Source organism: Balaenoptera ricei, chromosome 20 (genome assembly GCF_028023285.1).
Source record: "Balaenoptera ricei isolate mBalRic1 chromosome 20, mBalRic1.hap2, whole genome shotgun sequence".
Lineage (NCBI taxonomy): Eukaryota > Metazoa > Chordata > Mammalia > Artiodactyla > Balaenopteridae > Balaenoptera > Balaenoptera ricei.
In genome coordinates, this window is record NC_082658.1 from 39,319,561 (window position 1) to 39,342,310 (window position 22,750).

At 37.6% G+C, this 22,750-nt stretch overlaps 1 protein-coding gene across 2 annotated transcripts in view; it reads left to right on the forward strand.

Annotated features, from left to right (window-relative positions):
• The window catches only part of DHX40 (DEAH-box helicase 40), a 51,443-nt gene that overhangs the window by 26,375 nt on the left and 2,318 nt on the right, over positions 1 to 22,750 (forward strand). For both annotated transcript variants that reach the window (XM_059907896.1, XM_059907897.1), the window contains exons 13-17: positions 11,911 to 12,025; positions 12,679 to 12,787; positions 13,494 to 13,588; positions 22,030 to 22,099; positions 22,405 to 22,633. In XM_059907896.1, the coding sequence (XP_059763879.1) occupies positions 11,911 to 12,025; positions 12,679 to 12,787; positions 13,494 to 13,588; positions 22,030 to 22,099; positions 22,405 to 22,633 (618 nt within the window). The remainder of the gene's footprint in view (positions 1 to 11,910; positions 12,026 to 12,678; positions 12,788 to 13,493; positions 13,589 to 22,029; positions 22,100 to 22,404; positions 22,634 to 22,750) is intronic.

Below are 22,750 nucleotides of genomic sequence, written 5' to 3' on the forward strand. Positions count from 1 at the left end.
TGCTTCTTTCCTTTCTTAGTGTGTCAGTACAGGATACAACTTGGTTCATCACATGTGAGCTTTGCTTTCTTCTAGTGCGGGGGTCGGTGGGGGGGGGTGGTCACAATTTTTTTTTTCCAAAGAGCTTCTGAGTAGATAGTATATCTTACCTGCAACCAAGACTAACAATAGTGTGCTATCTCACTGGCCACATCCCCTTATGACTGTGAGTGTTGGGTCCAGATTGGTTTATTATTGTGATGGTTATAATGGAGGATACGTTTTTCTATAAAAATACTCTGTAGTTTAATTAGTGTGCTACCTATCCCAAATAGATTGCAGTGTAGTTTTTAAGTGTCAGAATTTTGATTCTAGTAGTACCCTAATTGCAGGTTTTTTTTTTTTTTTCTAGTATAATACTATATGCAGTAAATAAGGTTGGCTGGCTTTCATTAGGTAGTATCAAAGCTAAAAACACTCTTTTTAAAAACTATTACAGAGTATTGAAATGGGTGTCAAGAGATCAGGATTCTAACCTGACTCACTGCTACCTAATTATCTGACTGTTGGCCTAGTTTTTCTGGACTTCATTTGTAAAACCAGGGAGCTGGATTAAGGTGATCCAACTCTAACAGTCTTGTAATGCCAGAAAAAAGGAAATGTTTTTCCTTGTTGGAATATTGAAATAGATGAAACTAGTCTGGTGTTACATTTTTTTGTGTGTGTGGAGGTGGGGTATAACATTTTATTGTAATACAATTTCAAACTTACAGAAATGTTGAAAGAGTAGTAAAAGAATTTTTTTAAAACTTTTATCTAGTTTCAGCAGTTTTTAACATTCTCCTGCATTTGCTTTATTATTCTCTCTGTGCATGTATACATATACGTATTTATTTATTTTTTATTTTTATTTTTTTGGCTGCGTTGCTGTGTGTGGGCTTTCTCTAGTTGTGGCGAGCGGGGGCTACTCTTTGTTGAGGTGCACAGGCTTCTCGTTGCTGTGGCTCCTCTTGTTGCGGAGCACAGGCTTTGGTGTGTGGGCTACAGTAGTTGCAGCACACAGGCTCAGTAGTTGTGGCACATGCACCCTAGAGCGCACGGGCTTCAGTAGTTGTGGCCCGCGGGCTCTAGAGCGCAGGCTCAGTAGTTGTGGCGCATGGGCCTAGCTGCTCCGAGGCATGTGGGATCTTCCTGGACCAGGGATTGAACCCACGTCCCCCTCACTGGCAGGCAGACTCTTAACCACTGCACCACCAGGGAAGTCCCTACATATATGTATTTATAAATATGCATTTTATTTCTTTTTCTGAATCATTTGAGAGTAAATTGGAAACATTGTGCTCCCTTACCGCAAAACATTTATATGTATGTTTACCAAGAACATGGGCAATCTCTTACTTAACCATAGTACATTTATCAAAATTAGGAAAGTTAACTGATACAATGCTGTTATCTAGTCCAGAGTCCATATTCAAATTGTCCATTGTCCCTAGAGTATACAAAACTAGTTTCAGAATTGCTAAGCTATACCACTGTGAAAGGCAGTCCTGTATAAGTAGAGTTCAGTATTTGCTTATAGTTGTTTTTTTTTTTCCTTTTTTTTGAGGCAAAATTTACATGTAGTGAAAAGTATAAATCCTAAGTGTATAATTCAGTGAATTTTGTGAAATACATTTACCAATGTACCCTACACTCCTGTCAAGATATAGAACAGTTTTATCACTCCAGAAAATTCTCTCAGTGCCCCTTTTCAGATTCCATCCTACCTCCCCCCAGCAAGCCACTTCTCTGACTTTTTTCAGGTTAGTTTTGCCCCTTCTGAAACTTCACATAAGTAGAATTATACAGTACGTGCTTTTTTGTGTTTGGCTTCTTTTGGTCAACATACTGTACGTGAGATTCATCCATGTTCTTGTATGTATCAATGCTTTGTTCTTTTTATTGTTGAGTAGTATCCTGTTGTATACTACAATTAGTTTATCCATTATCCTATTGAAGGACATTTGAATTGTTTCTTGTTTGGCGCCATTTATGAATACAGCTATTTTGAAAATTCTTGTGCAAGTCTTTTGTAGATATATATTTTTATTTTTCTGAGGTAAATACCTAGGAGAAAAATAGCTGCATTATTGAGTTTAACTCTAAGAAATTGCCAACTCTTTTCCCAAAGTGGCTCTACCGTTTAAAAATCACATCAGCAGTGTTTGAGAGTGCAGCTTGCACTACGTGTCCTCTTCAACATTTGGTGTTGCCAATCACTTTCATTTCATATATTCTGTTATATATTAGTGATACCTCTTTGTGGTTTTAATTTGCATTTTCCTGATGACTAATAATTTTGAGCACTTTTTCGTGTGAGTATTGATCATTTATCTGTCTTTGTGAAGTGTCTATTACAGTCTTTTGCCCATGTTTTAAAGTAAAAAATATATATATATTGAATCTGGTAGTTCTTTATTCTAGGTACAAGTTATTTGTTAGGTATGAGTTGTGCATATTTTCTTCCCAGCCTGTGGCTTTTCTGTTTGCTTTTTTCACAGTGTCTTTTGATGAGAGAGGTTTTGAATTTTGAAGAGGTCTTAGTATATCAAATTTTGTGTGTGTGTGGTTATTGCTTTCTGCGTGGTAAGAAATGTTTTCCTGCCCCAAGATAGTAAAAATATGCTTCTCTCTTGTATCTCTATTGATACTTCGATCTAGAAGCTTTACAGGTTCTAGCCATTAAGTTTAGGACAGTAATCCATCTGAAATTAAGCTTTGTATATGGTGTGAGGTGAGGTAAGGGTCTAGATTACTTTTTTTCCTGTAAATATCCACTTGTTCCAGCACATTTGTTGAAAAGATTTACTTCCCCCATTGAATTGCTTTGGCACCTTTGTTAAAAATCTGTAGGGGGACTTCCCTGGTGGTCCTGTGGTTAAGACTCCATACTTCCACTGCAGGGGGCACGGGTTCTATCCCTGGTCGGGGAACTAAGATCCCACATGCTGTGCAGTGTGGTGCGGCCAAAAAAAAGAAGTTAAAAAAAAAAAAACCTTATTAAAAAAAAATTTGCGGAAAGTATATGTGTAATAGTCTATTTCTGGACTTTATTTTATTCCATAGATCTATTTGTCTATCCTTATGTCAGTGCCAACTTTGTATTGATTACATAACTTATGATAAATTTTGAAGTCAGCTAGAAAAAGAAGCAGAATATTTATTTTTTCAGTATTGTTTTGATTATTCTATATTCTTTGTATTTCCATATAAATTTTTTTTTTTGCCATGTCGATGCGTAACCTTTATCAAAGTAAAGATTTTTATTTTTTTTTAATTAATTAATTTATTAGTTATATTTGGTTGTATTGGGTCTTCGTTGCTGCGCGCGGGCCTTCTCTAGTTGTGGTGAGCGGGGGCTACTCTTCGTTGCGATGTGCAGGCTTCTCATTGCGGTGACTTCTCTTGTTGCGGAGCACGGGCTCTAGGCCGTGCGGGCTTCAGTAGTTGCAGCACGTGGGCTCAGTAGTTGTGGCTCGCAGGCTCTAGAGCGCAGGCTCAGTAGTTGTGGCGCACGGGCTTAGTTGCTCCATGGCATGTGGGATCTTCCTGGACCAGGGCTCGAACCCAGGTCCCCTGCATTGGCAGGCGGATTCTTAACCACTGCGCCACCAGGGAAGCCCATCCATATAAATTTTAAAATCAGCATATTAGTTTCTTAAAAATAAGCCTGCTAAGAATTTTGATAGAGATTGTATTGAAACCTTTGCTGGCTTTTGCCATTTCTTAACATATCCTTGCTCTATTGTTGTCATATATATTATATTTACATACATTATAAACCCCACAATACAGTATTGTAATTTTTCCCTTAAACCTTCATATGTCTTTGAAAGAAGTTAAGAGAAGAAAAGAAAAATTAAGTCTTTTCCATAGCTAGAAGTAAAAGTCCAGGTGTTAGTTTTTAAATTCTTATTTAGAACCCTCTATCTGTGGGTGGACTGTTGACTCAGTTTTTTAGCCTTTCAGGTTGTTCAGGTCTTAAGTTTTGATTATGTGTTCTTTTTTTTTTTTTTATTAAGTCCTTGAGGTGGTTTTTGGTATCTTGAAGGCCTTTATTTGGGACCTACACTTTAGCAATTCCAGGAAAAGGGAGACTTTCCTTTGCTAGCCTAATACTTGGCCTTAGATATCTATGGACATAGGTCAGTCTGATTCTTTAGAATATTGAGATAATAGCCAATAGGAATATGTCTTGTATTCTGTGCTTTGATTTGATGGGAAATTTTTGAGTAAGTCTTGCCTTTGTGAAGCACATGATGTCAGTGATGTTAATGGATATGAAGCATGAATTACCCTGAAAGCCCTCAGGTAACACATAGATTTATCAGTGTTTCTAAATTCCACACAATGAAAACATAACTGTAAAGCAGTGGCCTTGTCTATTGTCTTGTCAGATTTAAGATTAAGCTTATTTTCCTTAGATACTGACCTAGGCCCTTTTTAAAAAAAGTAGGTAATACATGTGTTGCTATTGTCAAATATATTACATTTCTATGTTATAGGTCCAACAATACAATTTTATAGATAATGTTTCATGCAATTTCTTTTAAATACATAAGGGAATAGAAGAAATAATCATTATACTCTTTTAAAAAATTAACCTACATTTTAACTTTTACCAGTGCTCTTTTTTAGTGTCATTCAGATTACCATCTTGTGTCACTTCCTTCCAGCCTGAATAACTTCTTTTATTATTAATTGTAAGGCAGGTATGCTAGCAATGAATTCTTTCAGGTTTTGTTATCCAGGAATGCCTTTATTTTGCCTTCATTTTGAAAGATAGTTTTGCTGGATATAAGATTCTTAGTTAATGGTGGTTTTCTTTGAGCATTATATCATCCCACAGTCTTTTGGCCTCCATCATTTCTATTGAAAAGTCGACTGTTAATTTTATTGAAGTTCTTTTGTGCACAACAAGTAAATTTTCTCTTGCTCCCTTCAGTATTTTGGCTATTATATGTCTGTGGATCACTTTGCTTTTATCCTACTTGGAGTTCATTAAGCTTCTTGAATGTGTAGATAAATGTTTTCCATCAAATTTTGGAATTTCTCAGCCATTATTTTGTCAAAATTTTTTCTGCCCCTTTCTCTCTCCTCTTCTTCTGGCACTCCCATTATGCATATGTTGGTGTGCTTAATGATGTCCCATATTTCTCTGAGACTCTTTGGATTGCCTGATCTCTCTTGATCTATATTTTGCTGATTCTTTCTCCTGTGAGTCCAAAGCTACTGTCGAGCCCCACTTAGTGAAGTTTTCATTTTGTTTATTGTACATTTCCACGTCAGCAGTCAGCCACTGATTGGTTGGAGGTTGTTCCTAACCCCCTTAAGCCACTGGTGTTTGCACCCTTTACTGTTGGATTTATGTTGTGTGGCTTGAAGACTGTTTTCACAGTTCAGGGAGTTTATGAGTTTGTCCTGTGTTCAGCCAAAGACCAGAGGCTCAGATGTTCCCTCTCCTTTTGCTTCTTGGGCATCTGCACAGTCTTCCAGAGCATCAGGACAAACTATGGTTTTTGCAGGTTTCTCTGATATTTCTGTTAAATGTTTGGCTGGTTCCATTTATTACAAACCCATAGGTAACATCATACTCAGTGGTGAAAAGCTAAAACCCTTCCTCTAAAACAGGAACAAAACAAGGATGTGCACTCTAGCCACGTCTGTTCAACATAGTATTGGAAGTCTGAGCCACAGCAATCAGACAAGAAAAAGAAATAAAAGGCATCCAAATTGGAAGGGAAGAAGTAAAACTGTCACTATTTGCAGATGACATGATACTATACATAGAAAACCCTAAAGTCTCCATCAAAAAATTATGAGAATTAATAGATGAATTCAGTAAAGTTGCAGGATACAAAATTAATATTCAGAAATCTGTTGATTTTCTGTACACTAATAGTGAACTATCAGAAGTAGAAAGCAAGAAACTAATCTATTTTAAATTACATCAAAAAGAATAAAATACCTAGGAATAAACTTAACCAAAGAATTGAAAGATCTATACTGTGAAGACTATAAATCATTGATGAAGGAAATTGAAGATGATACAAAGAAATGGAATGGTATCTCATGTTCCTGGGTTGGAAGACTTAATATTGTTAAAATGTCCATACTACTCAAAGCAATCTATGGACTTAATGCAATCCCTTTCAAAATACCTGTGACATTTTTCACAGAACTAGGACAAATAATCCTAAAATTCGTATGGAACCACAAAAGACCCTGAATTGCCAAAGCAATCTTGAGAAAAAAGAACAAAGCTGGAAGTACCATACTCCTTGACTTCAGACTGTACTACAAAGCTACAGTAATCAAAACAGCATGATACTGGCTCAGAAACAGACATATAGATCAACAGAACAGAATAGAGAGCCCAAAAATAAACCCATGCACTTATGGTCCATTAATCTACGACAAAGGAGTCAAGAATATACAATGGAGAAAAGACAGTCTCTTCAATAAATGGTGCTGGGAAAACTAGACAGCTATATACATGTAGAATGTATGAAAAAGAATGTATAAAAGAATGAAATTAGAATGTTTTCTCACTCCATGTATAAAAATAAACCCAAAATGGATTAAAGACCTGAATGGAAGACCTGAAACCATAAAACTCATAGAATAGAACATAGGCAGAACATTCTTTGACATAAATCATAGCAATATTTTTTTGGATCTGTCTCCTAAGGCAAAAGAAACAAAAGCAAAAATAAACAAGTGGGACCTAATTAAACTTAAAAGCTTTTACACAGCAAAGGAAATGATTGACAAAATGAAAAGACAACCTACTGAATGGGAGAAAATATTTGCAAATGATATGACTGAGAAGGGGTTAATATCCAAAATATATAAATAGTGCTTGCAACTAAATATCAAAAAAACAAGCAGCCTGATTGAAAAATGGGCCGGGAATTCCCTGATGGTCCAATGGTTAAGACTCCGTGCTTTTACTGTCCAGGGCTTGGGTTCAGTCCCTGGTCGGGGAACTACAATATCCCACAAGCCCTGCAGCAAAAAAAGGGGGTGCAGAGGACCTGAATAGACATTATTCCAAAGAAGATATACAGATGGCCCAACAGGTACATGAAAAAATGCTCAACATTGCTAATTATCAGAAAAATGCAAATCAGAACCACAATGAGATATCACCTTAACACCTGTCAGAATGGCTATCATCAAAAAGTCTACAAATAATAAATGGTGGCGAGGATGTGGAGGAAAGGGAACCCTAGTATACTGTTGGTAGGAATGTAAATTGGTGCATGCAGTATGGAAAACAGAATGGAGTTTCCTCAAAAAAACTAAAAATAGAACTATCTTATCCTCCAGCAATTCCACTTCTGGGTATACATTTGAAGAAAATGAAACCACTAATTGGAAAAGATAACATGTATCCTAGTTATAGCATTGTAGCAGCATTATTTACAATAGCCAAGATATGGAAGCAACCTAAGTGTTCATCAACAGATGAATGGTTAAAGAAGATATGGTATGTGTATATGTATGTGTATATATATATATATATATATATATATATATATATGTATGTGTATATATATATATATATATATATATATATATATATATATACACACACACACACACACACACAATGGGGTATATCTTAGCCGTAAAAAAGAATGAAATTCTGCCATTTGCAACAATGTGGATGAAATAAGTCAGACAGAGAAAGACAAATACTCTGTTATCACTTATATGTAGAACCTAAAAAATAAATGAATTTACATAACAAAACAGAAACAGACTCACAGATATAGAAAACAAACTAGTGGTTACCAGTGGGAAGAGGGAAGGGGGGATGGATAAGATCATGGTGTGGGATTAACAGATGCAAACTACTATGTATAAAATAAATGAGCAACAAGGATATATTTTACAGCACAGGGAAATATAGCCATTATTTTGTAATAACTTTATTTTTTTAAAATAAATTTATTTATTTATTTTTGGCTGTGTTGGGTCTTCGCTGCTGCGCGCAAGTCCTCCCCAGGTGCAGCAGGTGGGGGCTACTCTTCGTTTGGTGCACGGGCCTCTCACCGCGGCGGCCTCTCCTGTTGCAGAGCACGGCCTCCAGGCACGTATGCTTCAGTAGTTGTGGCTTGCAGGCTCCAGAGCGCAGGCTCAGCAGCTGTGGCACACGGGCCCAGTTGCTCTGTGGCATGTGGGATCCTCCAGGACCAGGGCTCGAACCTGCGTCCCCTGCACTGTCAGGTGGATTCCCAACCACTGAGCCACCAGGGAAGTCCCTGTAATAACTTTAAATGGAGTATAATCTATAAAAATATTGAATCACTGTGTTGTATACCTGAAACTATTATGATATTGTAAGTCAACCATACTTCAATAAAAATAGTTTGGCTTCTCTACTTCAATTTTTGCTGGTCTGCCTCTATTGGTATTACACCAAGCTGTCATTCTCCATGGATTGGTGGCTGATTGATCTGTTGTTTTTGACAGTGCCCTGGGGCATAAATTGCTCCATAGTCTGATCCAAATAAAGTTAGGCACCTTGGCAAGTGCATTCCTTGGCATCATCCAGGTCTGATTCCTTGAGGCAACAATTGCTACCAGTTTCTTATTCATACTTAAAGAGACACTCTTGCTATATGTACATATATGACCTAGGCTTAATTTTTTTTTTTTAATTTATTTTTGGCTGCTTTGGTTCTTTGTTCCTGTGCACAGCTTTCTCTAGTTGCGGCAAGTGGGGGCTACTCTTCATTGCAGTGCTCAGGCTTCTCATTGCAGTGGCTTCTCTTGTTGCAGAGAACAGGCTCTAGGCGTGCGGACTTCAGTAGTTGTGGCACGTGGGCTCAGTAGTTGTGGCTCGCGGGCTCTAGAGCACAGGCTCAGTAGTTGTGGCGCACGGGCTTAGTTGCTCCGCGGCATGTGGGATCTTCCCGGACCAGGGCTTGAACCCGTGTCCCCTGCATTGGCAGGCAGATTCTTAACCACTGCGCCACCAAGGAAGCCCCTAGGCTTAATTTTTAAACCTGGATCATCAAGGCTTCAACTGTTACAAAATGCAGCTTCAGTTTTTGAGCATGTGACTTGCTGAGATCTTGTTACACCCTAAAATATGTTTTCGTTGTCCAACTGCTTTTAAGTGCATATATAGTCTTTATAGGTTAAGCAGTTCTTTCTGGCTTGCGTCTTAGTCATTGTAGATCACCTAATTTAGTTTATTATATATTTATTGGTAAAACTGACTAGTATTTTCAGATCTAACGTTGAATACAGATTTTAAACATCAAAACGATGATACTGTCAACATTTTTAGTAATAGCTCTTTTGCTGTAGTAAACTGTGTACACAATGTCTGCTAGTATAAATATTGCTTTAGAAGTCAGACAATGGAGTGAGGGCTCTTAAATGTTTTTAAGGTGGTAAACAGCATTGCCTTAAAATGGAACAAATTTAAAATAACATTGTGTTGGTTTTAAAGTTTTTAATTATTTTAACTGCGATATTTTTAGAAATAAATCATACTTTATGTGTATGTGTCACTTACAGCCTTACTCCCCTGCTTCAGCTCTGAGGATTGTTGTTATTAAAACCCTTTCTGTGTAATAGTTTTATTTTCTGATTGGTTGTTATATAGAAAAGTGTTCACTTATCTTCCCAAAGAGAGAAGTTCAGCTGATACAGCCTTGTGTTGCTGCTTCAGCTTATTTAGTTTTTGCCTCAGTAGCATTATTTGCATGAGTTAAAACTGATAATAGAATTTCAATCTGGGGAAAGATAATAAATTAAAGAAAATGACAAGTCTGCTGGGAAAGTAGTTAAAGATGGATAGTCAAACTACTGTTTAGTCAGAGTATAAACTTGCTGGGATTGTAGGAACTGTGTGTGATATGGTTTTTTACTTTCCTATAGAAATCCTGAATTTACTGTGGGACTTCTGCCAGTTTTAGTTTTAATTAATTAGGTTATTTTTGAGGGAAGAGTTAGGGAAAAGGAACAAAAATATGTTCTATATGTTCTGTATTTTCTCTTGACTTTGAGAATAACAGGGGGAGAGAGAGAGACAGAGAGAAGGTAGTGACAATGTGGGAAGGACAGCCAGAAAAGCAGTGTGCTCTCTACATTTTTTAAAGTGTGAGCAGGTAGCCACTCTTTAAACAGCAGAGATCCAACACTAACCATGCAGAGTTAATCCTTACAAAATATAAACTGAGTTTAGAATTGTAATCCACTAAAATTTATTGTAGTTATTATGACATTTTAATAAGAGATGGTAAGCCATTTGTGTAAATTGTTGTAGTAGGTATTACAGCTAAATTGACCATTTCTAGGGTCAGCTGGAGGTAGAGAGGAGAAGAACTGAACCATAATAGGAGGCTTCTCTGAGGCTTCATAGCCCAGAGGTCGGAGGAGGCTGGGACTTTACGTTTGTATAGCAGGGATACCACAATTCAAGGATGCAGGAGCCCCTGGCTGATAGGTAGGCTTGTCTCTTAGTGTTGGAGCCAGGACAGGGTTGATGCTTGAGTCTAGTGCAGTTCCACTTTTGGCATAGTACCTTCTGGGCAATGGTGTTTGGGTGCATGAAATTAGATGTTTTGGCTTACAAATCAATGTCCATGACTGGTTCAAGAGATAGGCATTATATCTTCACCTTGGCAGGGCCATTTGTGTGGCCTGTGATAAATCATATTTGCTCTCCTTTTGTCTCTAGCTGCTTCCTTCAGTTGTTACCCAGGTCACATAGGTGGAAGCCACTTAAAGCCTGGGATAGAAGACTTTATATCTTCGTGAGTGTTTCATTTAATCAGATTGCTTTCTTCCTAATACCTGGAACTGATGCTTTGCACATTCACATTGTAGTCTGTCTAAGTGCTGCTGCCTGGAATTGGGCAGCATGGTGCCTCTGCCAAATCTAGCTGCGATGGGCATACTGAACGAGTAGGGTGGGGGTTTGATGCCCTACAATGAGGAAAGAAGCCCTAGGACCTTTTGAAAAAAAGGGGGGGGGGTTAAGTTTAGAAACAGGCAAAACACTTCTTCGGGGTTCGAAGTCAGGATATGGGTTATCCTTGTGGACGGTAATGGGTAGTTATTGGAAGGAGAGCAAAAAAAGGGCTCTGGGATGCTGGTAATATTCTGCTTGTTGATCTGGGTGTTGGGTACATTGGTATGTTATATTTGTGACCACTCATTGACCTGTACACTTATGACCTGTGTAGTTTTCTGTATGCATGATATACTTCAATGTAAAGTTAAAAAAGAAAAGTTTGTAGTAGTTCAGTTCTGCATATATGATGGTCCTAATTGTCCATAATTAGGAATTGGATAAATAGGGACTGGTTAAATTGTGTTATGTTCCTTATACCCCTGAGAAATACAATGTAGGTATGTTTGAGAATGAATAATTCTATATGTACTTACATTAAGCTGTTACTAATAAAGGAAATTTCAGAAGGTATATCCCACTTATGTAAAAATAAACCATTATACACAGTGCTTGTATATATATAGAAAATATCTTGAAGGACCCACACTAAATAATTAACCGTGTTTAGCCTTGAGGATTGGTTTATGGGTAATGTAACAAAGTGGGGAACATTGAACTTTTACGTAAGTTTTTTTTACTGTGAGCATGGGTTACTCTTACGGTAAAAACCAATAGTAAATTCTAAATACTATTTGGGAGGAGTAATGTTGCTATTCTGGTAAAATCTCCAAAGTGTGATTAAAGAAGAAAAGGAATTGTGGGAGTAATTAGAGACCCCCCCAGAAGAGTTAATGTACTTCTCCCTTATTCCACCTCAGAGGGCGAGGCAGATTTTAATGAGCTTGAATAAACAAAGTGAATATAGGCACTTGATGTAAAGTAGAACTACACTGCCTTTCCAATTGTCGTTTTAGTTGATCCAGAGTACCAGAAGGAAGCAGAACAGAGGCATCGAGAATTGGCAGCTAAAGCTGGAGGATTTAATGACTTTGCGACTTTAGCTGTCATCTTTGAACAGTGCAAATCAAGGTATGTGAGATAGTTCTTCGTACTGGAAAGTGTTAGTTTGAAATATATCTTCAATATAGTCTGCTGGAGGATTTAATGACTTTGTGACTTTAGCTGTCATCTTTGAACAGTGCAAATCAAGGTATGTGAGATAGTTCTTCGTACTGGAAAGTGTTAGTTTGAAATATATCTTCAATATACTATAAGATTTTAGACAGTAAGGTTCAGTGGGAATGATACTGACCTCAAGGTATTTTTAGGTATTTTTGTGAACATTAGTGAGATTTCTCTGTCAGGTGACTATGACTTAGTAGTCATTTATTGCGTAACATTAGTTCTCTTCTTTCTTCTCTCCCTAAACCTTTCCTGAAAAATGACCTTATAGAATTTTGGCTCTGTACAAGTAGCTTAGTTGAGAAAATGATTGGATATTTGTTAAAGCATATATGAATAAAAAGGAACCCATTTACAAATCATGTTTTAATTCACTTAGAGGCACCTGCATTAATTTGTTTTTTCAAATTCCTTAAAGTGCTTTTTTATTAATTGGACAGGTCTCATAAAAGAGCTGACAGATGCCTATGGGTTTCTAGTTGTGTAATAGAAATGAGAATGTTAGACTGTCTTTCACTCATAGAAGATATATTTGAGACACCAATATTTTTGTTTTGCAGTGGAGCTCCAGCTTCGTGGTGCCAGAAACATTGGATTCATTGGAGGTGCTTATTTTCTGCATTTCGTGTTGAAGCTCAACTTAGAGAACTGATCAGGAAGCTTAAACAGGTGATTGCTATAATGTTTTTTTCCTTGAGTAGCATTTTGGCAAGGCCTTCTGAGTACTCTACCCCAAACCATGTATATTATAAGGTGTTGAAGAATGGTTTGTAGGAACAGGCACTGTTCCTGACCCTGTGCGAGCACACAGCTCTGTTATCCCTTATCCTTTTGGGAGGCTCTTTTCCTGGCCTTGGGTAATTTCCTCACATTCATATGCTTACCAGTACTCAGTTGAACTCTTGAGGCCCTTCTGTATATCTCTGGAGTTCTCTATGCAGATCTCTTCTCTCCTGAACTCTGGCCTGGGAACTCTAGCCATCCTGGTCTTCCTGGATTCTCAGCTCTGTCTCTTTAACTCTGGGAGTTCTCCAGGTTGCAGTTGGGTTTTTCCCTTCCTGCACCTTCGTCCAGAATCTTTCTCAAGGTTGACTGTAAGCTGGGGCAGTTGTTGGACTTACTTCATTTATTTTCCCTACTTCATTTATTTCTCAGAGGTCACTGTCCTTTATTGCTTGATATATAGTGTTTTGGAGATCATTATTTCATATGCTTTGTCCATTTTTTGGTTGGTTCAAGCAGAAGGGTAAATCTGGTCCCTCTTACTCCATATTGTCCAGAAACAGAAGTCTTTAGAAATGTGGATTTTTCAAACTAAAAGATTATTTCAAATTGTTCTGTGAGATTTACCACTGTACATGTATTCTTTCTATAGCAAAGTGACTTCCCAAGAGAGACCTTTGAAGGCCCTAAACATGAAGTACTGCGAAGATGTCTTTGTGCAGGTTATTTCAAAAATGTAGCTCGCAGGTAAGCAGTAAGAGCTTGAGAGGGATAGAGAAATACAACCGTATTTGATGACAATATTAAATATTTAATATTAAAGACAGTTTGATTTAAACTCTGTGATTATGATGACATCAATTACAGTGACCCTTTTCATAATTGTCACTTGTGCAAGGGGAGCTGCAGTGGCTGAGAGCAAGATATTGAAGCTCATGTGGGGCAGGAGGGGAGTCTGTAGGACAGCTGTCCAGCATGGGGTATTAGTGCCTAAGTTGAATGACACTGGTTTTCTTGCAGAGGGGTGGCTCTTTTTGGAGTGTGAAAGCCAAATAGGTTGAGGATGGCATCCCTGAGGAAGGGTAGTTTGGTGTGGAATGTCAGGGCTTGAGCAGGATTGGGGAAGGTACTCACATGGGAGTTATTTGGTATTTAGTGTCAGAGTCTGAGTGTAGGGAGGGAGGCCATCTTTGTAGGGAAGGGGGTAAGAGTGGTGGTGATGGGAGATTCGTTATATACAGAGGAATTGATCACATAATTGAATATATTAAGGCAAATGGTGAAGGGAGTTAGAAATACTGAAAGGGAGAAAACAAGAATGAGCCCTGTGGTGTTGATTGGAACTTCAGGTATTACGGGTTTTTAAATTAATTAATTAATTTATTTATTTATTTATTTTTGGCTGCGTTGGGTCTTCATTGCTGCACACGGACTTTCTCTAGTTGTGGCGAGTGGGAGCTACTCTTCGTTGTGTTGCGCGGGCTTCTCACGCGGTGGCTTCTCTTGTTGCGGAGCACAGGCTGTGGGCGCGTGGGCTTCAGTAGTTGTGGCACGCAGGCTCAGTAGTTGTGGCTCACGGGCTCTAGAGTGCAGGCTCAGTAGTTGTGGTGCACGGGCCTAGTTGTTGCGCGGCATGTGGGATCTTCCCGGACCAGGGATCGAACCCATGTCCCCTGCATTGGCAGGCAGATTCTTAACCACTGCACCACCAGGGAAGTCTGGTATACAGTTTTTACTATAGTTAGATGGATGGATAGATTGATATGGTAATAAAAATAGATGGTACTGTGTGTGTGCGTGTGTGTGTGTGTATAATATGTATTTGTATGTATGTAAATATGTAACCTGACTATGAGATGGACTGGGAGCAATGACACTATAATAGGAATGAATATACTTTGTGCCCAGATCTTGACTTGGAACAACCATCTGCCACATGAAAGACCCAGGGCTCTTTGGAGAAATAGGGCTGGGGAAGTACATGATGAGCCTGAAACATCTTATTTTGCCAGCAAGCAAAGTAGTGATCAGTGAAGGTTGAGACCATGTCAGAAGTACAGAGGAGCCAGCTTGAATAGGTCCCAGCTGATCAAAGATGGGATATTTTGAGCATTGAAATAAATAATGATAGTAATGGATTATATAACCCATTGAATAAAATGTGAAATCATGGGTCTATAATCATATAAATTAATAAATGAGTAAATTAAAAGTTTAATGACAAATAGAATTATTTACATAGTTGAGCACCTCTCCACAAAACTCTTGTTAATTACAAAGGGAAAAAGTAACTTCTCAGTGAAGAAGCCTGGCAGATGTTACCTAAATCAAGCAACAAATCGAAATCATGTTCCTCCTGATAGGATATAATGAAAACACAGCATCACTTCTGTGATATTCCTGCCAAAGATCTGTAACCTGAATCTAATCATCCTAAAACAGACAAAATCAAATTGAGGGACATACTGCAAAATAACTAGCTGATAATTTAAAGGTGTCAAGATCATGAAGGTCAAAGGAAGACTGGGGAGTATTCCAGCATGAAGGAGACTAAGGGGCCATAAAATGTAAAGGCAATAAATGATTCTGAACTGGATCCTTTTGCCTATAAAGGATATTATTAGGACATTTGGTAAACTTCATTGGGTTCTGAGGATTAGATGCTAGTAATGTATCAGTGTTAATTCCCTGGTTTTGATGGTTGTATTATGGTTATATAGGAGAATATTCTTGACTATAGGAAATGCACACTCAGGTATTTGGGGATGATGGGTCATAAGTTTGGCTACTAACTTTCAAATGGTTCAAGTAAAAAAGCTTTTTGTACTGTCCAAATATGTACTGTGTAGATATATATACAAATAATTATAATGCAGTCTGATCTGGGTTATAATAGGAATATATGTAAAGTTCTGTAGGAAATCAGTTGTGATGATTGAGCTCTAAGGTATAATTTTGACAAGTTTTTGGAATTACCTATATGTAGGGAAGTATAGAAGAGGATAAGAATTTAAAGTTAACATGAGTTAGAAAAAATGCAGATGAAATGTTCTAATTATTGTATTTTTTTTTTTGAATTTTTGAATTTTATTTTATTTATTTTTTTATACAGCAGGTTCTTATTCATTATCCATTTTATACATATTAGTGTATACATGTCAATCCCAGTCTCCCAGTTCATCCCACCCCCACCCCCACCCCACCGCTGCTATCCCCCCCTTGGTGTCCATACGTTTGTTCTCTACATCTCTGTCTCAATTTCTGCCCTGTAAACTGGTTCATCTGTACCATTTTTCTAGGTTCCATATATATGCGTTAATATATGATATTTGGTTTTCTCTTTCTGACTTACTTCACTCTGTATGACAGTCTCTAGATTCATCCACGTCTCTACAGATGACCCAGTTTTGTTCCTTTTTATGGTGGAGTAATACTCCATTGTATATATGTACCACATCTTCTTTATCCATTCATCTGTTGATGGGCATTTAGGGTGCTTCCATGACCTGGCTATTGTAAATTGTGCTGCAGTGAACATTGGGGTGCATGTGTCTTTTTGAATTATGGTTTTCTCTGGGTATATGCCCAGTAGTGGGATTGCTGGGTCGTATGGTAATTCTAGTTTTAGTTTTTTAAGGAACCTCCATACTGTTCTCCATATTGGCTGTATCAATTTACATTCCCACCAACAGTGCAAGAGGGTTCCCTTTTCTCCACACCCTCTCCAGCATTTGTTGTTTGTAGCTTTTCTCATGATGCCCATTCTAACTGGTGTGAGGTGATACCTCATTGTAGTTTTGATTTGCATTTCTCTAATAATTAGTGATGTTGAACAGCTTTTCATGTGCTTCTTGGCTATCTGTATGTCTTCTTTGGAGAAATGTCTGTTTAGGTCTTCTGCCCGTTTTTGGATTGGGTTGTTTGTTTTTTTAATATTGAGCTGCATGAGCTGTTTATATATTTTGGAGATTAATCCTTTGTCCATTGATTTGTTTGCAAATATTTTCTCCCATTCTGAGGGTTGTCTTTTCGTCCTGTTTGTAGTTTCCTTTGCTTTGCAAAGCTTTTAGGTTTCATTAGGTCCCATTTGTTTATTTTTGTTTTTATTTCCATTACTCTAGGAGGTGGATCAAAAAAGATCTTGCTGTGATTTATGTCAAAGAGTGTTCTTCCTATGTTTTCCTCTAAGAGTTTTATAGTGTCCGGTCTTACATTTAGGTCTTTAATCCATTTTGAGTTTATTTTTGTGTATGGTGTTAGGGAGTATTCTAATTTCATTCTTTTACTTGTAGCTGTCCAGTTTTCCCAGCACCACTTATTGAAGAGGCTGTCTTTTCTCCACTGTATATCCTTGCCTCCTTTGTCATAGATCAGTTGACCATAGGTGCGTGGGTTTATCTCTGGGCTTTCTATCCTGTTCCATTGATCTATATTTCTCTTTCTGTGCCAGTACCATATTGTCTTGATTACTGTAGCTTGGTAGTATAGTCTGAAGTCAGGGAGTCTGATTTCTCCAGCTCAGTTTTTTTCCCTCAAGACTGCTTTGGCTATTCAGGGTCTTTTGTGTCTCCATACAAATTTTTAAGGTTTTTTGTTCTAGTTCTATAAACAATGCCATTGGTAATTTGATAGGGATTGCATTGAATCTGTAGATTGCTTTGGGTAGTATAGTCATTTTCACAGTATTGATTCTTCCAATCCAAGAACATGGTATATCTCTCCATCTGTTGGTATCATCTTTAATTTCTTTCATCAGTGTCTTATAGTTTTCTGCATACAGGTCTTTTGTCTCCCTAGGTAGGTTTATTCCTAGGTATTTTATTCTTTTTTTTTGCAATGGTAAATGGGAGTGTTTCCTTAATTTCTCTTTCAGATTTTTCATCATTAGTGTATAGGAATGCAAGAGATTTCTGTGCATTAATTTTGTATCCTGCAACTTTACCAAATTCATTGATTAGCTCTGGTAGTTTTCTGGTGGCATCTTTAGGATTCTCTATGTATAGTATCATGTCATCTGCCAACAGTGACAGTTTTACTTCTTCTTTTCCAATTTGTATTCCTTTTATTTCTTTTTCTTCTCTGATTGCCGTGGCTAGGACTTCCAAAACTATGTTGAATAATAGTGGTGAGAGTGGACATCCTTGTCTTGTTCCTGATCTTAGAGGAAATGCTTTCAGTTTTTCACCACTGAGAATGATGTTTGCTGTGGGTTTGTCATATATGGCCTTTATTATGTTGAGGTAGGCTCCCTCTATGCCCACTTTCTGGAGAGTTTTTATCATAAATGGGTGTTGAATTTTGTCAAAAGCTTTTTCTGCATCTATTAAGATGATCATATGGTTTTTATTTTTCAGTTTGTTAATATGGTGTATCACATTGATTGTTTTGCCTATACTGAAGAATCCTTGCATCCCTGGGATAATTCCCACTTGATCATGGTGTATGATCCTTTTAATGTGTTGTTGGATTCTGTTTGCTAGTATTTTGTTGAGGATTTTTGCATCTATGTTCATCAGTGAGATTGGCCTGTAGTTTTCATTCTTTGTGACATCTTTGTCTCGTTTTGGTATCAGGGTGATGGTGGCCTCATAGAATGAGTTTGGGAGTGTTCCTTCCTCTGCAAATTTTTGGAAGAGTTTGAGGAGGTTGGGTGTTAGCTCTTCTCTAAATGTTTGATAGAATTCACCTGTGAAGCCATCTGGTCCTGGACTTTTGTTTGTTGGAAGATTTTTAATCACAGTTTTAATTTCATTACTTGTGATTGATCTGTTCATATTTTCTATTTCTTCCAGGTTCAGTCTTCGAAGGTTATACCTTTCTAAGAATTTGTCCATTTCTTCCAGGTTGTCCATTTTATTGGCATAGAGTTGCTTGTAGTAGTCTCTTAGGATGCTTTGTATTTCTGTGGTGTCTGTTCTCCTTTTTCATTTCTAATTTTATTGATTTGAGCCCTCTCCCTCTTTTTCGTGATGAGTCTGGGTAATGGTTTATCAATTTTGTTTATCTTCTCAAAGAACCAACTTTTAGTTTTATTGATCTTTGCTATTGTTTTCTTTGTTTCCATTTCATTGAATTCTTTCCTTCTGCTAACTTTGGGTTTTGTTTTTTCTTCTTTCTCTGGGTCCTTTAGTACGGTTAGATTGTTTATTTGAGATTTTTTCCTGTTTCTTGAGATAGGCTTGTATTGCCATAAACTTCCCTTTTAGAACTGCTTTTGCCATATCCCATAGGTTTTGGATCATCGTGTTTTCACTGTCATTTGTCTCTAGGTATTTTTTGATTTCCTCTCTGATTTCTTCAGTGATCTCTTGGTTATTTAGTAACATGTTATTTAGCCTCCATGTGTTTGTGTTTTTTACGTCTTTTTCCCTGTAATTGATTTCTAATCTCATAGCATTGTGGTCAGAAGAGATGCTTGATATGATTTCAGTTTTCTTAAATTTACTGAGGCTTGATTTGTGACCCAAAATGTGATCTATCCTGGAGAATGTTCCGTGCACACTTGAGAAGAAAGTGTAATCTGCTGTTTTTGGATGGAATGTCCTATAAATATCAGTTAAATCTATCTGGTCTGTTGTGTCATTTAAAGCTTGTGTTTCAAAAAAAATTTTTTTAATTTTAAAAAAAGCTTTTGTTTCCTTATTAATTTTCTGTTCAGATGATCTGTCCATTGGTGTAAGTGAGGTGTCAAAGTGCCCCACTATTATTGTGTTACTGTCGATTTCCTCTTTTATAGCTGTTAGCAGTTGCCTTATGTATTGAGGTGCTCCTATGTTGGGTGCATATATATTTATAAGTGTTATATCTTCTTCTTGGATTGATCCTTTGATCATTATGTAGTGTCCTTCCTTGTCTCTTGTAACATTCTTTATTTTAAAGTCTGTTTTACCTGATATGGGTATTGCTACTCCAGCTTTCTTTTGATTTCCATTCGCATGGAATATCTTTTTCCATCCCCTCACTTTCAGTCTGTATGTGTCCCTGGGTCTGAAGTGGGTCTCTTGTAGACAGCATATATAATGGGTCTTGTTTTTGTATCCATTCAGCCAGCCTGTGTTTTCTGGTTGGAGCATTTAATCCATTCACGTTTAAGGTAATTATTGATATGTATGTTCCTGTTACCATTTTCTTAATTGTTATGGGTTTGTTTTTGTAGGTCCTTTTCTTCTCTTGTGTTTTTCAGTTAGAGAAGTTCCTTCAGCATTTGTTGTATAGCTGGTTTGGTGGTGCTGAATTCTCTTAGCTTTTGCTTGTCTGTAAAGCTTTTGATTTCTCCATCGAATCTGAATGAGATCCTTGCCAGGTAGAGTAATCTTGGTTGTAGGTTCTTCCCTTTCATCACAATCGTGCCACTCCCTTTTGGCTTGTAGAGTTTCTGCTGAGAAATCAGCTGTTAACCTTATGGGAGTTCCCTTGTATGTTATTTTTCGTTTTTCCCTTGCTGCTTTCAATAATTTTTCTTTGTCTTTAATTTTTACCAGTTTGATTACTATGTGTCTTGGTGTGATTCTCCTTGGGTTTGTCCTGTATGGGACTCTCTGAGCTTCCTGGACTTGGGTGGCTATTTCCTTTCCCATGTTAGGGAAGTTTTCGACTGTAATCTCTTCAAATATTTTCTCGGGTCCTTTCTCTCTCTCTTCTCCTTCTGGTACCCCTATACTGAGAATGGTGGTGCGTTTAATGTTGTCCCAGAGGTCTCTTAGGCTGTCTTCATTTCTTTTCATTTTTTCTTTATTCTGTTCCGCAACAGTGAATTCCACCATTCTGTCTTCCAGGTCACTTATCCGTTCTTCTGCCTCAGTTATTCTGCTATTGATTCCTTCTAGTGTATTTTTCATTTCAGTTATTGTATTGTTCATATCTGTTTGTTTGTTCTTTAATTCTTCTAGGTCTTTGTTAAACATTTCTTGCATCTTCTCGATCTTTGCCTCCATTCTTTTTCCGAGGTCCTGGATCATCTTCACTATCATTATTCTGAATTCTTTTTCTGGAATGTTGCCCATCTCCACTTCATTTAGTTGTTTTTCTGGGGTTTTATCTTGTTCGTTCATCTGGTACATAGCCCTCTGCCTTTTCATCTTGTCCATCTTTCCGTGAATGTGGTTGTTGTTCCACAGGCTGCAGGACTGTAGTTCTTCTTGCTTCTGCTCTAATTATCGTATTTTAGAATAGTGAAAATTACCTATACCCTTGAAAGGAGATGTAGCATAATATAATGTAAAGAATACTGTATTTAAGTCAGAAGACCTATGTTTAGGACTTGCTTCATCATACGTTAGCTCTGTGACCTTGAGAAAGCTATTTAATTTATTTGAATCTCAGTTTTGACCTTTTAATAAAGTACCTGGTTCTCAATACTCATAGGCTTATTTGAGGTTTTATTATGAAAGCATTTTGGAAATTCTCAAGCACAAATACAATATTATTGTTAATATTGCTATTTATTGACCAGAAATGTTTATACTTAATTAAAATGAGTATTTAAGTTGTATCATTAGTTCTTTTTCTTTTTCGCTGCACCATGCAGCTTGTGGAGTTTTAGTTCCCCAACCAGGGATCAAACCCAGGCCCTTGGCGGTGGGAGCACAGAGTCCTAACCACTGGACCACCAGGGAATTCCCTGTATCATTAGTTTTAAGATGAATTGGTAGAGGGGACTTCCCTGGTGGCGCAGTGGTTAAGAATCCACCTGCCAATGCAGGAGACACGGGTTTGAGCCCTGGTCCGGGAAGATCCCACATGTCGCGGAGCAACTAAGCCCGTGCGCCACAACTACTGAGCCTGCGCTCTAGAGCCCATGAGCCACAACTACTGAGCCCATATGCCACAACTACTGAAGCCCACACACCTAGAGCCTGTGCTCCGCCACAAGAGAAGCCACCGCAAAGAGAAGCACGTGAACACAGCAAAGAGTAGCCCCCACTCGCCGCAACTCGAGAAAACCTGCGCGGAGCAATGAAAACCCAACGCAGCCAAAAATAAATTAATTAATTAAGAAAAAAAGATCAATTGGTAGAGAAGTTATAGTGACAGTTGAATAAATATAAACCTCTGCTTATAGCAATTTTTGTAGTAGAACGTATAATTTTTCGTCATTAGTGCTGTACGATGAAACTTATTTAGTGCTGTAAACTTATTTCATTGTTTTTACTGTTCTTGTCTTTATCCTTTGGTTTTTTGGTTCTTAGGTCTGTTGGGAGAACGTTTTGCACAATGGATGGGCGGGGAAGCCCAGTTCACATTCATCCTTCCTCAGCAGTAAGTACCTTGTTTTTAATAAAAGGAAGAAATTTCTTCCTTTTGTAAAGGAAGGTGTAGGAATTTCTTCCTTTTGTAAAGGTATAGAAATAAATAATATACAGACGTCTTCTACTTTTCTCTTTTGAGGATAAGTTTAGTATATATCTCTATTACATAAAGGTATTGGTTGGCCCATGCCTCCTGTTTGATTGAAGAATATAGAAATTAATTCAGAAGAGTTTGGGCTGTTGGTATTTGGTTGGTCTAATGTGCAATAAGGCAGGTTATTGAATTATCATCCTTAAATGAATTCTTTTGTTTAGCTTCATGAACAGGAAACCAAACTTGAATGGATCATTTTCCATGAGGTATTAGTTACCACCAAAGTCTACGCAAGAATTGTGTGTCCAATCCGTTATGAATGGGTGAGAGACTTGTTACCCAAGTTGCATGAATTTAATGCACACGATTTGAGCAGTGTGGCCCGACGTGAAATGAGAGAAGATGCAAGAAGGAGGTGGACCAATAAGGAAAATGTAAAGCATCTAAAGGGTGAGTGAATCACTTGTTCTAGAGCATAAGTGTCCAAATTCTCATATAATTACAGACAAACTGTTACAGAGCTTAGATTCTGGCTCTGTCTCCTCAGAAAAGCAAAGAGTTATCATG